The 15,184-nt window shown below is 49.6% G+C and overlaps 1 protein-coding gene across 9 annotated transcripts in view; it reads right to left on the minus strand.

The window, feature by feature from the left end:
• Positions 1-15,184, minus strand: part of ADGRD2 (adhesion G protein-coupled receptor D2) — a 67,292-nt gene that overhangs the window by 8,139 nt on the left and 43,969 nt on the right. For 6 of the 9 annotated variants that reach the window (XM_028715231.2, XM_028715226.2, XM_028715229.2 and 3 more), the window contains exons 19-24: positions 14,823-14,938; positions 10,418-10,538; positions 7,082-7,123; positions 4,982-5,035; positions 2,563-2,704; positions 2,402-2,460 (exon numbers count right to left, since the gene is read on the minus strand). In XM_028715231.2, the coding sequence (XP_028571064.2) occupies positions 2,402-2,460; positions 2,563-2,704; positions 4,982-5,035; positions 7,082-7,123; positions 10,418-10,538; positions 14,823-14,938 (534 nt within the window). Of the gene's footprint in view, positions 1-2,401; positions 2,461-2,554; positions 2,705-4,981; positions 5,036-7,081; positions 7,124-10,417; positions 10,539-14,822; positions 14,939-15,184 lie in introns of all 9 variants that reach the window. The other 3 variants (XM_028715224.2, XM_028715223.2, XM_028715232.2) reach the window with 1 other exon arrangement.

Consider the following 15,184-nt stretch of genomic DNA (forward strand, 5'->3'; position numbering starts at 1 on the left):
GGTAATCAACTTTGAAAACCTATTTCTGAGTTTTCAGAGTCCTTCATTCAGACCGTCAGCTTGGAGGCTGCCGCTGTCAGCAGAAAGCTTGATGGAACAATGAGTGAGTTGCCCTTCTTGCACGGAGTCAACCCTGTCTCTCGCAACGCGTGGCAGTCTTTCCGCAACACGCCTGCTTGCTTTAGGGGCAGCTCAGTAGCCGTGACCCTTTTAGGTGGGCTTGTTGTTTTGGTCGCCCAGGCTCTCGGGAGAGAAGGGTGCCTTTTAAAAAAGCCCCCAGTGTTCCTACACTCCAGTGCCTTTGGCACAGCTCTAAAACGAATTGTTGCTCCCTGCCTGCGAAGGCAACGTGATAAAGGTGGGACTCTGGAAGGAGGAGGGGAAAGTCCACCTCTCAGGAACCACGGGAGGAAAACAAGGTGGTTAAAGGTGGCTAGGGCACCTAATCAGCACTAGCAGATACTGAGGAAATGCCACAAAGTGGGGGAGACAGCAGACAGCTATATTTGGCTCCAGTTTAACACTGCATTGGGAAAGGGGGGGGGACTTCTCCTCCCCCTACCGCCTCTATCACTTGCAGAGAAAAGAAATTGCATTCCGAAATCATCAAAGCAGAGAAAATATATTTAGGGGGAACTCTCATGGGTGGGGCAGAGAACATAAGAATGTAATAAGAGCCTTGACAGATCAGCACCCTGTTCCCACAGCGGCCGTGAGAAACCCGACAGCAGGACTAGCGCACAAGAGCCCTCTTCCGTCCCGGTGTTTCCAGAAACTGGCATTCGGAAGCACTGCTGCTCCAACTGTGGAGCCGTCCTGGCTAGGAGCCATCCGTAGGCACCCCCCCACACACCATGCACTTGCCTAACCCTCTGCCAAAGCCATCCCAGTTGGTTGCCATTGCTGCCTCCAGTGGGAGGGAGTCCCACTGGCTTTTACCTCGCTTCACTTCAGGGCAAGGGCTATTGCTCAGTGGAAGAAAGCACACGAAAAGTTCCAGTTTCAATACTTGGCATCTTCATGATGCGGGGGGGGGGGGGGACTGAAACCCCGGAGAGCTATGCTGAGTCAGGTGGCCCCATGGTCTGGTTCTGACTGGGGACCTAGTTTTATGGGACAGGTCATACCTTAGCGGTGGAGCACCTGTTTCTAAGGCAAAAGGTCCTGGGTCCAGTCCAGGAAGGGCCTGGACACACTGAGAAGCTGTTGCCCGCCCGTGTAGACAGTACTGAGTCGGGTGAAGCAAGGGTCTGACTCTGTGCAAAGCATCTTCCTCTGTTCCTACTTTCGAGGCAGCCAGCGGGCGCTTGTCTTTTTTTGCTCATTCTACAGAGCCATCTCATCATAGCTGTCAACTTACGGATTTGAAAATAAGGGGCCAGCAGCCAAAATAAGGGATTTTCCGGGCACAGGTATGTTCAACTTCTGAGCCCCTCTGAGCCAAAGGCAGAAAGCCCAGCCAGCAGCCAAATGAAGCCTCATCAATAAGGGACAGCAGCGGGGCATGGCGCTGGGATAAGGGACTGTCCCGCCAAATAAGGGACACTTGGCAGCTATGCATCTCATCGGCCAGCTGCATTTGCAGCCATTCTGAGTTCTCAATGGGGAAGGAAGGCATCATCATGAAATAGCTCCTTCCATGGGGTGGGGGTCCAGATCAGTGCAGAAGAAACATTTCCTGGGACACACACACACACCACTCTTGGCCACTTCACAACAATAAGGTAAGTTTCAAATTCTGCACCCACTGGAATCCTAAAGACATTCTCAAGTGCTCTGAGAACAAAGTGGAATCAGAATTTGGGGGGGGATCTCAAGGGGCACCCCGGCAGAAGCCTCTTTCACAGGGGGAGGAAACTCTGGAGAAGCTGAAGGACTAAATCTCAGCCCAGCAGCGGCTCAAGCGCCACTTGGAATGTGCGACCAGCCCTCATGGCTTCCTCTAACCCACAGGTGGAGCTCCTTAAAGAGAAGGGAGGGAGGAAGAGGCCGCAGCTGCAGGTCGTCCCAGGTTCATCCCCCCTCCCCCGCACCTCCAGGTACATCTGGGTCAAGGCCTCCTATCAGAGGAGGTGGAGCCAGGTGGACCAAGGGTGTGGCCTGGAACAAACAGCTTCCAGTGCAACACAATAGTTAGTGTTGGACTATGGCCTGGGAGGCCAGCATTCCAGTTGCTCTCCTGGCCACCAAGAAGCTCGCTGGGCGAGACCTTGTGAGGGGCAGTTGCTGCCTTCCAGCCTAGCCTACACTGCAGGGCTGTTGCTGTGAGAATAACTTAAGGAGTCAAGGAAAACCATGCACACCACCTGGAGCTCCTCAGAAGAGAAGGCATCATATAAACGCAATAAATAAGTCAATCAATCAATCCAATTATCTGGGTAGGTGAGGATGAGCTACATACCGGCCTCTCTGGAGACATAATTGATGCAAGTCCCGCTGGGATTTTGGCGCTGAAGTTGCCTGTGCGAGGGAGAAAGGAGGGTCAGCCGGGATGCAGAAACAAAACAAAAATAGTCAAACATGCTGATTTCATTGCAGGTGGAACAAGTGCCACCTTTGTACCCTTGCTGCTGCTGTTCTTCGTTGCAGAGTCCTTCTCCGAGGAGGGGGAGGCTGTATTCTCTGGGGTGGAGGGGCTGAACTTACCCACCTCCCAGGACGTGTTCCTAGGGCTTGACAGATAGTTGATGGGGTGGGAACAGTTCTGAAATGACACAAAGCAGTTGGACAGCATCCGCACCCCCAGACAGGCGGGTCCCAGCCCCCCCAAGGCCACGCTCCGCCCTCCGCCCTTGGAGGCAGCAACGCACCCAAATGCCCTGCCACCCCCACGGGGGGCGGGGTGGAGAGCAGTGCTGGATTTAGGGTGGTGCGGGGGACACAACATCAAGAAGATCCACTTGCCTAGGTCCATGCTAATCTTCTCTGTATCATTTGCCAAGCCTCACTAAAAACTTAATTATTTTTTTTTAAAAAAAGAGTACAGACGGACTTCTATTTATAACTAGGCATTTAATTGTGCAGCTTTACTTAAGACTTGAGAGTTTTGATAAAGATGGAAGAGGAGGCGAGATGGCTTTCGCTAATATGACACAGCATGAAAAAATATGTTCCCCCCTTTCACCAAGGCAAGCAGGAGTTATGCGCTGACTGATTTTGCAATGATTTGAGATAACAGCTTGGAACAATATACAGAGCAGTTGTTTGCAGAAGTTTATTCATTAGGGTGGTGCAGGGGACACAAAATCAAGAAGATCCGTAGCTGAGAAGATCGGCTTTGGGGCAACAAATGTTGGCCTCGCTCAAGGCGCCATATTACAAAAGATTGCCAAAGGCTGTCCCCGGGGAGAGTTGAACTTGACTCCCACTTGTGGGTTTTCCTTGGGGGCACCTGGCTGGGAACTGTGATAACAGGACGCTGGAATAGATGGGTCTCCTTTGGCCTGATCCAGAGCAGCCTCTTCTGGTGCTCTTTGGAGAAGAAACAGTCAGCCAGAAACAGCTACCCCCCCAACCAACTGAGCAACGGGAGCTCACCCCGTCGCGGGGATTCGAACCGCCGACCTTCTGATCAGCAAGTCCTAGGCTCTGTGGTTTAACCCACAGCGCCACCCGCGTGCAAACCTCAGGGTCTCCCTAAGCCTCCCTGTTCTGCTGGAGGTGGTAAACTATGTCATTCTCCCCCTGAAGACGGGAATTCATTTATGTTAAGGGGTTCCTCATAAATGTCTACTGTTTGAGAAAGTTCTTCTGATGTGTTATGTGAGAATAAAAATGGTTCCCACTCCAGCATCATCTGCATCAAAAGCAGGTAAGGCAAGTACCATATTTTTTGCTCTATAAGACTCACCTTTTCCCTCCTAAAAAGTAAGGGGAAATGTGTGTGCATCTTATGGAGCGAATGAAGGCTGCGCAGCTATCCCAGAAGCCAGAACAGCAAGAGGGATTGCTGCTTTCGCTGCGCAGCGATCCCTCTTCCTGTTCTGGCTTCTGAGATTCAGAATATTTTTTTTTCTTGTTTTCCTCCTCCCAAAACTAGGTGCGTCTTGTGGTCTGGTGCGTCTTATGGAGCGAAAAATATGGTTATTTCCCCCCATATAACCCACATAACAAAACAGAACTTAAAGAGACAAACACATAAAAGCTAAACTGAACTGAACCAAGGTTGGCATGGGATGTCGGGTTCACAAGAAGAAATGGCAAAGCTGGTTGTGCGGATACTTGCGATGAGACGCGGGAGGAACGCAGATATGAGAGAGTCAGGGGGGCTTAAAACGCATCTGGAAACATAAATCTATAGCTCAAACCATCAAAGGCACAAGGAACACCGAGAATAAAAGGCACTATATTACATCAGGAAAATCTTTTCAACCGGTTAGATGTTACCTTTCCAAGATTTCTCAAGAGGCTAGTGGAGGACACAAATGCAATTTTTTCTCCCTTTTTATGCATTTAACAGAATCCTGCCACATTGAGACAAAAGAGGTCACAATTGTTTTTCCTTTTCTTTTAATTTTAAAAAAGGGGGTGTACCAGGGATGTTTTTCATTCGATGCAATCAAATTCTATGTATTTTGGACAAATGTTTTCCACTTTTCAGCAACCAACAGGAATGCAGCAATAAAAAGGTAAATTAACAAATATTTTGTTTTTAATTTCCCCCTCTCTTTCAAAAAAAGAGAAATTTCCTTCAAAAAAATTAAAATATTTTCCATTAGGGTCTTATTTTGTGCTAACTTTAATGGCCACAGGGCAGTGGCCGGCATAAGGGGTGCCCTGAATAAGAAAGAGCAGATTTGTTCTCTATTTTGTTCCAGAGGGCAGAACTGGAATCACTGTTCTGGAAGCTCACAAGGTCTCTATCACTGGCTGACTCATATGCAGTGGTTTTCAGGGGGAGTTGGAGGGGAGAGGGGCCTCCTGGAGAGGAAAAAGGGGTCAGGCCGGGGGAGACCCTGGCACCAGACCCCCCCAAACCTACTGTGAAAGAGAGAGCCTTTTTCTTCTCCTTCATCCGCTGGATGGCATTTCGCACCTGCAAATCAAGCACAGGTATGAAACTGGCCCCTTCCAGCCCACAGAATGAACACAACAAGATGCCTCAGGTACTAATGACACTTTTTAAACAACAACAACAACAACAACAACACCCCCTGTGCATTTATCTGTATTTGTTGTGGGGTAAGCAGTTACTGGCATTGCAGTGCCAAGGGAAATTCTTCCTGCCTTGATGATGATGATGATTTAATTAAATTTATTACCACTTTTGGGATGCGGGTGGCGCTGTGGGTAAAACCTCAGTGCCTAGGACTTGCCGATCACATGGTCGGCGGTTCGAATCCCCGCAGCGGGGTGCGCTCCCGTCGCTCGGTCCCAGCGCCTGCCAACCTAGCAGTTCGAAAGCACCCCCGGGTGCAAGTAGATAAATAGGGACCGCTTACTAGTGGGAAGGTAAACGGTGTTCCGTGTGCTGCGCTGGCTTGCCAGATGCAGCTTTGTCACGCTGGCCACGTGACCCGAAAGTGTCTGCGGACAGCGCTGGCCCCCGGCCTCTTGAGTGAGATGGGCGCACAACCCCAGAGTCTGTCAAGACTGGCCCGTATGGGCAGGGGTACCTTTACCTTTTATTACCACTTTTTGCCATAGCAACTCAGTGTGACTTACAGAAACAAAATACATACATTAAATCTGGGGCAGTGGGGGGTGGGGGTGTTCAAAGGTCCCACCCACTCTAAATGGCTGTAAGGTAAAGGGACCCCTGACTGTTAGGTCCAGTCACGGACGACTGTGGAGTTGCAGCGCTCATCTCGCTTTACTGGCCGAGGGAGCCGGCGTACAGCTTCCGGGTCATGTGGCCAGCAGGACTAAGCCGCTTCTGGCGAACCAGAGCTGCACACAGAAACACCGTTTATCTTCCCGCTGGAGCGGTACCTATTTATCTACTTGCACTCTGACGTGCTTTTGAACTGCTAGGTTGGCAGGAGCAGGGAGCGAGCAAGGGGAGCTCACCCTGTTGCAAGGATTCGAACCGCCGACCTTCTGAACGGCAAGTCCTAGGCTCTGTGGTTTAACCCACAGCGCCACCCGCGTCCCTTTCTAAATGGCTGCATAGATAGTTAAAAGCCAAAGGCCTGGTTTTCACCTGGTGCCTAAAGAGGTGCAATGATGGGGGCAGGTAAGCCTCGCTGGGGAGAGCAGTCCTCAAGTCGGGGGTCACCACAGAAAAGGCCAGTTCTTGTGTTGCCACACTCCAGATATCCCGGGGGGGGGGGCGTGCACACAAAGAAGAGCCTCAAATGACAATTTCAGGGTCCAGGTTGATTCCTGTGGGGGGAGGGGCACCACAGTGGTGGTTGTGGGGAATCCTGGCATTTAATTGTTTTTAAAATGCACCTGCTAGTCTCATGTAGCTGTTTCCTCAGCTGAAGAGGAAAAGGCGGGGGAAAGAGCAGCAACTGCCCCCCTCCGTCAGGTGCCATCTGTCCACAGAGGAGTCAGTTGGGCAGCAAAGTTGTCCGACATGCAAGAGACTTTGCAGGACTGAGATTGTCCCACAGGCTGGAGGTTTCTTCACTCCTGCTCTGCGGTGCGGCTGTGTCTTACACGGGGATTTGGCTCCCAGCGTTCCACGTATATGCAGAAGACTAGCATCGCTCGCACGAGATCTAGTGGGAACTTGGATGACCCTAGGACAGGCATGGCCAAACTCGGCCCTTCAGCTCTTTTGGGACTACAACTCCCACCATCCCTAGCTCACAGGACCAGTGGTCAGGGATGATGGGAACTGCAGTCCCAAAACGGCTGGTGGGCCGAGTTTGGCCATGCCTGCCCTAGGAGATCTCAGCAGCAGAATGGCAAGGAGTCAGAATGCCACCACACACACAAACACACACACACAGGAGGATCCAGCAGATTTCAGGGACCCCCAAGGCCGTCACCGTGAGGGTAGGTGCCCTTTGCTAGCTGGTTTCACAAGCCATTGATCACATCCTTCCAAGCCCATTTTCAAAGTCTGAAGAGTTGTTGCAGAGAAAACGGGGTGCCAAATGCGCCCCCCTTGCATAGTGTTGCTGTCCCTTACCTCGCTGTTGTAGATGGCATAGACCAGGAATATGTAGAGACCCTGTAGGAAGACAGAGGGAAGAATCCATGCCAGGGACCTGGAAACAGCCGCTGGGGCAGCATCCTTGCTTTGTTAGCCCCCCAGACAGACATACAGGGAAGGCCAAACAATGTCTCTCTCTCTCTACCTAGGGGCAGAACTGTCCCTTTCGCAAAGAGACGGGCAACTGCCAGCCCTTGGCCTGATTTCATGCGACTGTTGGCTTAATTCATCCAGGGGGAAAGGAGGACAAAGAAAAGAGAAAGTGTGGGGTAGACAAAGTGAGAGGAAGGGTCCCCTCCGTTTTTTATTCCTAGTAACTGAGACAAACTGCCTCCAACTTTGGAGGTAAAACACAGGTGTGTGTGTGTGTGTGTGTGTGTGTGCCCCCACACCAGCCCCCTTCTAAGGCAGCATACATCAAAAATTAACTTTGGACTAATATGGCCTCAATCCCTAGCCAACTCTTTGTTTCCCTCAGCCCCCCACCCCCACCCCTGCCCACATACTGAAGAAGAGGAGCTCTGGTGGACTCAGAAGCTCGCCTCACTATTTTGTGACATTTTGTCTGGTCATAACGAAGGGCCTTTGGGCATTTTTCAAAATAAAAGTGGCACTGCATGCACAAGCCTACCCTTCCTCTTCCTCTTCCTCTTCCTCCTCTCAGGACATTTGGCGTTTTCCGCTCTAGAGCTGGCACAACTTGCAACAAGGAGCGGTTCAGGGATGTCTCAAACAAATACAATACGAATGTGCCTTGTGTGAAATGACACTTCCTTTTGTCAATTTCTTTCTCTTGCGCTCTGAGAGAGGAAGCCGCCTCAGAAGTCTCGGATGATGAACCTTCAGAAACACAACTGCCGGCCAAGAGTTTTCCTAGTGCATCCCTCTCCTCCGTCCCCCCCCCCAACTTAAACATCCTGCTCTCCAGTCCCTGAGTTTGGCACTGGGACGGGGAGAAGAGGCTCCTCTCATAATTACTACACCCTCCTGCTGCGCTCCTCTGATGCTTTGCCCCCTTATCAGGAGAGAATCACTTCCTGTGTTCCTCCAGCTATCAGGAAGCCTTGCAGCTGATGCAGTAATTGTGGCCGGCATCTGTGCAACAAGCCCCACTCCTCCACAGGCTGGGGCAGGAGTGCTGCACACTCTGGCACTGATATAACCTTCGCGGATGATGCAGGGCGGCTGCTCATCCTCAGAAGAAACACTCCCCTCCCTCTTATTGGCACCGGTGCTCGGAGCAGAGCCGATTGGGGGAGGAAGGTATGGTCCTTTGAATGTCCGCTTGTCTTGTTTCATGAAAGCAATTACTTCTCTGACTAAAGCTCAATTTTGTGTGATGGACACCTCCTTCCTAGCCTTTCACAGGAGATTCCCAAATTACCTTTCCTGGTGCTCTGGAGGGGAGGCCCTTAACCAATGGATTCAAATGGCGAGAATGGGAATTCCAACTAAACCTGAGGAAGAACTTTCTGGCAGTTATGAGACAGTAGAACCAGACAGAAGAGAAGACTCCCTGGAAAAGACCCTGATGTTGGGAAAGATGGGGGGCGCAAGGAGAAGGGGATGGCAGAGGACGAGATGGTGGGACACTGTGAGAACTGGGTGCTGGATTCGATGGTCATTGGCCTGATCCAGCAACCTCGGGTTAAGAACTTAATTCGTTCTGGAGGTCCGTTCTGAACCTGAAACTGTTCTTAACCTGATGTACCACTTTAGCTGCTGGACCATAAAGAAGGCTGATCACCGAAGAATGGATGCTTTTGAATTCTGGTGCTGGAGGAGACTCTTGAGAGTCCCATGGACTGCAAGAAGACCAAACCTATCCATTCTGAAGGAAATCAGCCCTGAGTGCTCACTGGAAGGACAGATCCTGAAGCTGAGGCTCCAAGACTTTGGCCACCTCATGAGAAGAGAAGACTCCCTGGAAAAGATGTTGGGAAAGATGGAGGGCACAAGGAGAAGGGGATGACAGAGGACGGGATGGTGGGACAGTGTTCTCAAAGCTACCAGCATGAGTTTGACCAAACTGCGGGAGGCAGTGGAGACAGGAGTGCCTGGTGTGCTCTGGTCTAGGGGGTCACGAAGAGTCGGACACGACTAAACGACTAAACAAGAAGAAGAAGAAGAAGAAGAACCAGACTCCCTCAGAAGGACTCTCCTCCCTTGGATGTTTTCTTGGGCACCCATCCGTCAGGGACACTGCAGTTGTGATTTCCATGTTGAATAAGGTTGGGCTTGTGATGGAAACATCAGGGTCCCTTCCAACTCTACAGTTCTGTGATTCTGTAATTCTACTCTGATTCACGTATCTAGTCGTATTTTGACTAGAAAGGGGTCCCTTCAAATGGACAGGTGTGCTAGAAGGGTGGAAGGGAGGAGGGAGAGAGACTTTGGAAGGAAGGAGCCACTATTTCTTCAATAATAAATAATAATTAATAAATAAATAAATTTTTATTTATATCCCGCCCTCCCCAGCTGAAGCAGAGCGGCTAACAACAATAAAATAATACAACATTCTAAAATCATCTCATTATAAAATTAATTCAAATCAAACCAAATCAATACAGGTCACTCACTGCTTGCTTGAGGGTTATGTTCTGGGGACTGGGCGTAAGGCCAGAATGAGGTCTAGTCAGAACCACCCTTGCAACCTCCCCCCGCATGAGTGACCTTCCCTCTCTGAAGCTGTGAGCCAAGCGGTCCTTGCCCCCAAAGCAAGGCAGAGGTTGGAAGCTCCCCTCCTTGCTTACTGGGCTCTGGGAATTATTCCTCACATGGAATTGGCCGCTGAGCAAGGCACAGAGCTTAAAAGGTTTCCCCGCGCAACAGAAAGAGCTTTTAAGCTCTCAGACTTGCGTGCGCTTAATTTGCGTGATTTGCAACTGGCCAGTTGGCTAGCGCATAAAGTTGAAATCGCACAGGTTGTGAGTTACCTGTGTGAATTGAACAACATCTGAAAGAAGCTCTTGCTGGATGGAGGAGAAGCAGCCGCTGAGCAAGAAGGAGCGATTTCAGCCGTGGCCAAACACCAGGAAGCTGGTATGGTCAGGGCCTCCCCTGCTGCACAGTGTTGGATATTGCAAGGCCAGCTCTGGGCAGAACGTTCAAGCGACTGAAGCTCAAGCTCTTCCTCCCTGAGGGTGAGGGGGAAGGCACTCTGCATGTGCTCAAAGGCATCTTTGCCGCCACAAGGCGCAGCCTCCAGCATGGGCAACTGACCCCCGTGTCTGTGTATGTGTGTGTGTACGAACATACACACGTGTCTGAGAGATATTTTGCAGGGAAGGTCTACCTTCCGAGGCAGCTTACCTGGAGGGAGTTCAGCACAATGAAGATGTAGGCCCACGTGATGCTGACGTGCACAAGAACACCACACACCCAGGTCAGACCCAGGACTGGCAGCAGAACCAGCACTGGTTTGGCTGTTGCCCTGGAAGAGGACAATGGGGGTTGGGGGGTGGGAGGCAAGAGAAAAAGGAGGCAGTCAACTCATCTGTAGCCAAAGTCAGCATCAGGGGAGCAAGTTGGTGATAATTACTGTGATTACGCGGGTGGCGCTGTGGGTTAAAGCCTCAGCGCCTAGGACTTGCCGATCGAAAGGTCGGCGGTTCGAATCCCCGCGGCGGGGTGCGCTCCCGTTGCTCGGTCCCAGCGCCTGCCAACCTAGCAGTTTGAAAGCACCCCCGGGTGCAAGTAGATAAAGGTAGAAGGTAAACGGCGTTTCCGTGTGCGGCTCTGGCTCGCCAGAGCAGCGATGTCACGCTGGCCACGTGACCCGGAAGTGTCTGCGGACAGCACTGGCCCCCGGCCTCTTGAGTGAGATGGGCGCACAACCCTAGAGTCTGGCAAGACTGGCCCGTACGGGCAGGGGTACCTTTACCTTTACCTTTTTACTGTGATTACTAAGTCTCAACACAGGTCTCAAAAACAAGCCATGTCAGATGACTCCCATTTCTTTTTTGATAGAGTTTGCAGATGACACCAAATTTGGAGGGGTAACTAATGCCACAGAAGACAGAATTCGAAATGACCGTAACACATTGGAGAACTGGGCCCAAGCTAAGAGAATGAACATCAGCAGGGACAAATGTCAGGTTCTGCACTTGCAATAATACAAGCACAACACGTAGGCTAATAGTTAGTAGAAAATATACAGTAGAATAATCATATGATTCAAATTATAGGAGTAAGCCAACCAAAGTTCGTATGTACAATGCAACAGAGTGGTAATGAGGACCGTCAAACCGTGTGTTCAAAACAGATGTCTAATAATAATAATAATAATAATAATAATAATAATAATAATAATAATTTATTATTTATACCCCGCCCATCTGCCTGGGCTTCCCCAGCCATGCTGGGCAGCTTCCAACAAAACACTAAAATACAATAACCTATTAAACATTAAAAGCTTCCCTAAACAGGGCTGCCTTCAGATGTCTTCTAAAAGTCTGGTAGTTGTTTTTCTCTTTGACATCTGGTGGGAGGGCGTTCCACAGGGCGGGTGCCACCACAAAGAAGGCCCTCTGCCTGGTTCCCTGTAACTTGGTTTCTCGCAGGGAGGGAACCGCCAGAAGGCCCTTGGCAATGGATCTCAGTGTACGGGCTGAACGATGGGGGTGGAGATGCTCCTTCAGGTATACAGGACCGAGGCTGTTTAGGGCTTTAAAGGTCAGCACCAACACTTTGAATTGTGCTCAGAAACGTACTGGGGGCCAATGTAGGTCTTTCAAGACCGGTGTTATATGGTCTCTGTGGCCACTCCCAGTCACCAGTCTAGCTGCCGCATTCTGGATTAGTTGTAGTTTCCGGGTCACCTTCAAAGGTAGCCCCACATAGAGCGCATTGCAGTCTAAGGACAGTTTTACAATAGTCTTTCAAAAGTTTCAACGGAAGACATCTCAAAAGCCTCAAAAGGACAGTGTCTCCGGAATGATACTACTGTTTTGTAATAGTCTTCATCAGCTGGAAATAAGATACAAGGCATACAACCGATGAATGAATGAACTGAGCTACCTGCATACGCATTGTAAAATAAAGCAGAATATACAAAACAGAATAAATAAAGGTACATACCCGATATTCTTCAACAGAATATGTAAGTGAGATTCATGCTAAGGATCAGTGCTCACTAGATAGTGTAGCTGCTGATACTTGATACACAATTGCACAGGACATACGAAGCAAGTCACAAGTGTTCCCATTAACGATATACTTAAAGGAACAGTATGGCATATACAGCATGCAGAAACAAAGTAGACCCATGAAAAACAGATATACAGAGGAATAGTATTAAATGAGCTTTTGTTAAATGAGTACAAAATGAACTTTTGAAGCCTTTGAGACGTCTTCTGTTGAAACAACTGAAAGACTATTGTGAGACTGTCCTTAGACATCTGTTTTGAACACACGGCTTGACGGTCCTCGTTACCACTCTGTTATATTGTACATACGAACTTTGATTGGCTTACTCCTATAATCTGAATGATATCATTGTTCTATTATATATTTTCTACTAACTATTAAGCCTACATGTTGTGTTTGTATTGTTGTGCTTGGTTCTTATGGCAACACAGGGGTTTGTTTTAGGTTCCGCACTTAGGCAGATGCACAAATATAAGATGAGGGACACCTGGCTGACTAGCAGGACATGTGAAAAGGATCTAGGGGTCTTGGTGGACCACAAGCTCAACATGAGTCCGCAGGGTGATGCAGCAGCAAAAAAAGGCAAATGCATCAACAGAAGTCGAGTCTCCAGATCAAGGGAAGTCACAGTCCCACTCTATTCTGCTTTGGTCAGACCACATCTGGAATTCTGTGTCCAATTCTGGGCACCACAATTTAAGAAGGACGTTGACAAGCTGGAAGGTGTGCAGAGGAGGGTGACCAAGAATGATCAAGGATCTGGAAGCCAAGGCTTATAAGGAACACTTGAAGGAGCTGGGTCTGTGTAGCCTAGAGAAGAGGAGAGTGCTTGGCAGGGGGTTGGACTCGATGGCCCTTGTGGTCTCTTCCAACTCTATGATTCTATGATTCTAGGAGATATGATGGCCATCTTCAAATATCTCAAGGGCTGTCAGGTGGAAGAGGGAGCAAGCTTGTTTCCTCCTACTATGGAGAGTAGGACTCAAACCAATGGCTTCAAGCTGTGCAAGCTGGTCTATTGGGGCAAATGGGGCCCCACCAACCTCAGCCTGTCTTCTTATAACTGGCCAGGGGGTGACCCTGCCTGTCATTCACTCTGCCTTCATCTCCTTGTCCTCCTCTCTACTATTCCCAATGGGCATCAGCTGCCATTGCACATTCTTGCCTTGCAGGGGGTTGGAATGGATGATCCTCAGGATCCCTTCCAACTCTAAAGGTAAAGGGAGCCCTGACCATTAGGTCCAGTCGTGGCCGACTCTGGGGTTGCGGCGCTCATCTCGCTTTATTGGCCGAGGGAGCCGGCGTACAGTTTCCGGGTCATGTGGCCAGCAGGACTAAGCCGCTTCTGGCGAACCAGATCAGCGCACGGAAATGCCGTTTACCTTCCCGCCGGAGCGGTACCTATTTATCTACTTGCACTTTGACGTGCTTTCGAACTGCTAGGTTGGCAGGAGCAGGGACCGAGCAATGGGAGCTCATCCCTAGGCTCTGTGGTTTAACCCACAGCGCCACCCACTTCCCTCCAACTCTCCAACTCTATGGCCATGACTTCTATGGCCATGTTCACACTAAAGCACTAGGATACCAATTTAAACCATTGTGGCTTCCCCCAGAGAATCCTGGGAGGTGCAGCTGATGTTGTGAACCACCCTGTGGCCTTCAGGTGAAGGGCAGTGGACAAATTCAAGCAGCAGTAGCAGCTTGTTTGCTAAGGGAGTTATTTAGGAGGCACCTATTCCCCACCCAGAGCTGCTATTTCCAGAGCACACTAACAATCAATCCCTCCCATTTAAATATACATGACCAAACGATCTCATGGCTGGCGCATTCCTACTAAATATTATTTAATCTGTCAAGGTTTATGAATGCTTGATATATTTTGAATAAATATCAACTATGGAATATATTTTACACTATTTATCCTTTTTAAGCTGTATTATCTTGTATTTTTATTCCTCTTGACATTATTGCTGTTTTTATGATGCATGTGAGTATGATGTTTCAATCGTTACATGTGCAAATTTTATTTTATTTTTTAAAAAATACTTTAAAAAAGACAATCAATCCCTCTTTCTCAGGGAACTCTGCGAAGTATAGCTCTTTGAGAGAAACAGGGTGTCTCCTAACAATTAGTAAACCTTAGTAAACTACAGCTCCCAAAGCTCTTTGGGGACAGCATGACCGTTCAAAGCGGTATTGCAACACTTTAAATGTATGGTGGGAATGTGGCCTCTGATTCTATTTTATTGTTTAAAGTATTTATATCCCACCTTTTCCCCGAAGTTGCTTCTAGGTTGTGTACATGGTTCTCCCCTCCTCACAGCCCTGTGAGGTAGGCTAGGCTGAGAGGCAGCGACTGGCTTCCAAGGACACCCAGTGAGCTTCTTGGCCAGGCGTGGATTCGAACCCTGGTCTCCCCGGTCCTAGTCTGACCCTCCAAGCACTACATCACTACTGGCTCTCACACTTCTTCTCCCTAGCAAATGGCATTCAGATTGATGTCCTTTGCTTCTCTGGTGCCCTTCTCTGGAGGGGGCGGGGGCAGCCCCCAGGGGCCTCCGGGACTCACCAGATCTGGATGCCAATCTGCTTTTCCAAGCTGCTGTTAGGGGTCAGCATCCTTGACCGTCGCCGTGCACTGGAGACTGTCACCATCACCACTCGGAAAAGCACAAAGGTGTTCACCTGCAAAGGAGAGGGGCGAGAGGGTCAGCGACTGGACCTGAAACAGCAGTCAGAGGCTTTAAGAGGTGGCAGTTGTGGAGGGGGAAGATTTCCCAGAATCCTCCTCTCAGGGAACACAGAAACACTGCCCCCCCCAGTATATTGTTGTGTAAATCAGAGTCATCTCCCACACATATGGAAAGTAAACACACCCTGTGGTCTGCAGAGTTCTTCTTTGTCTTGTGAAGACGCTGAGTTTGAAAACCA

This window comes from Podarcis muralis, chromosome Z, assembly GCF_964188315.1.
Source record: "Podarcis muralis chromosome Z, rPodMur119.hap1.1, whole genome shotgun sequence".
Taxonomy (NCBI): Eukaryota; Metazoa; Chordata; class Lepidosauria; order Squamata; family Lacertidae; genus Podarcis; species Podarcis muralis.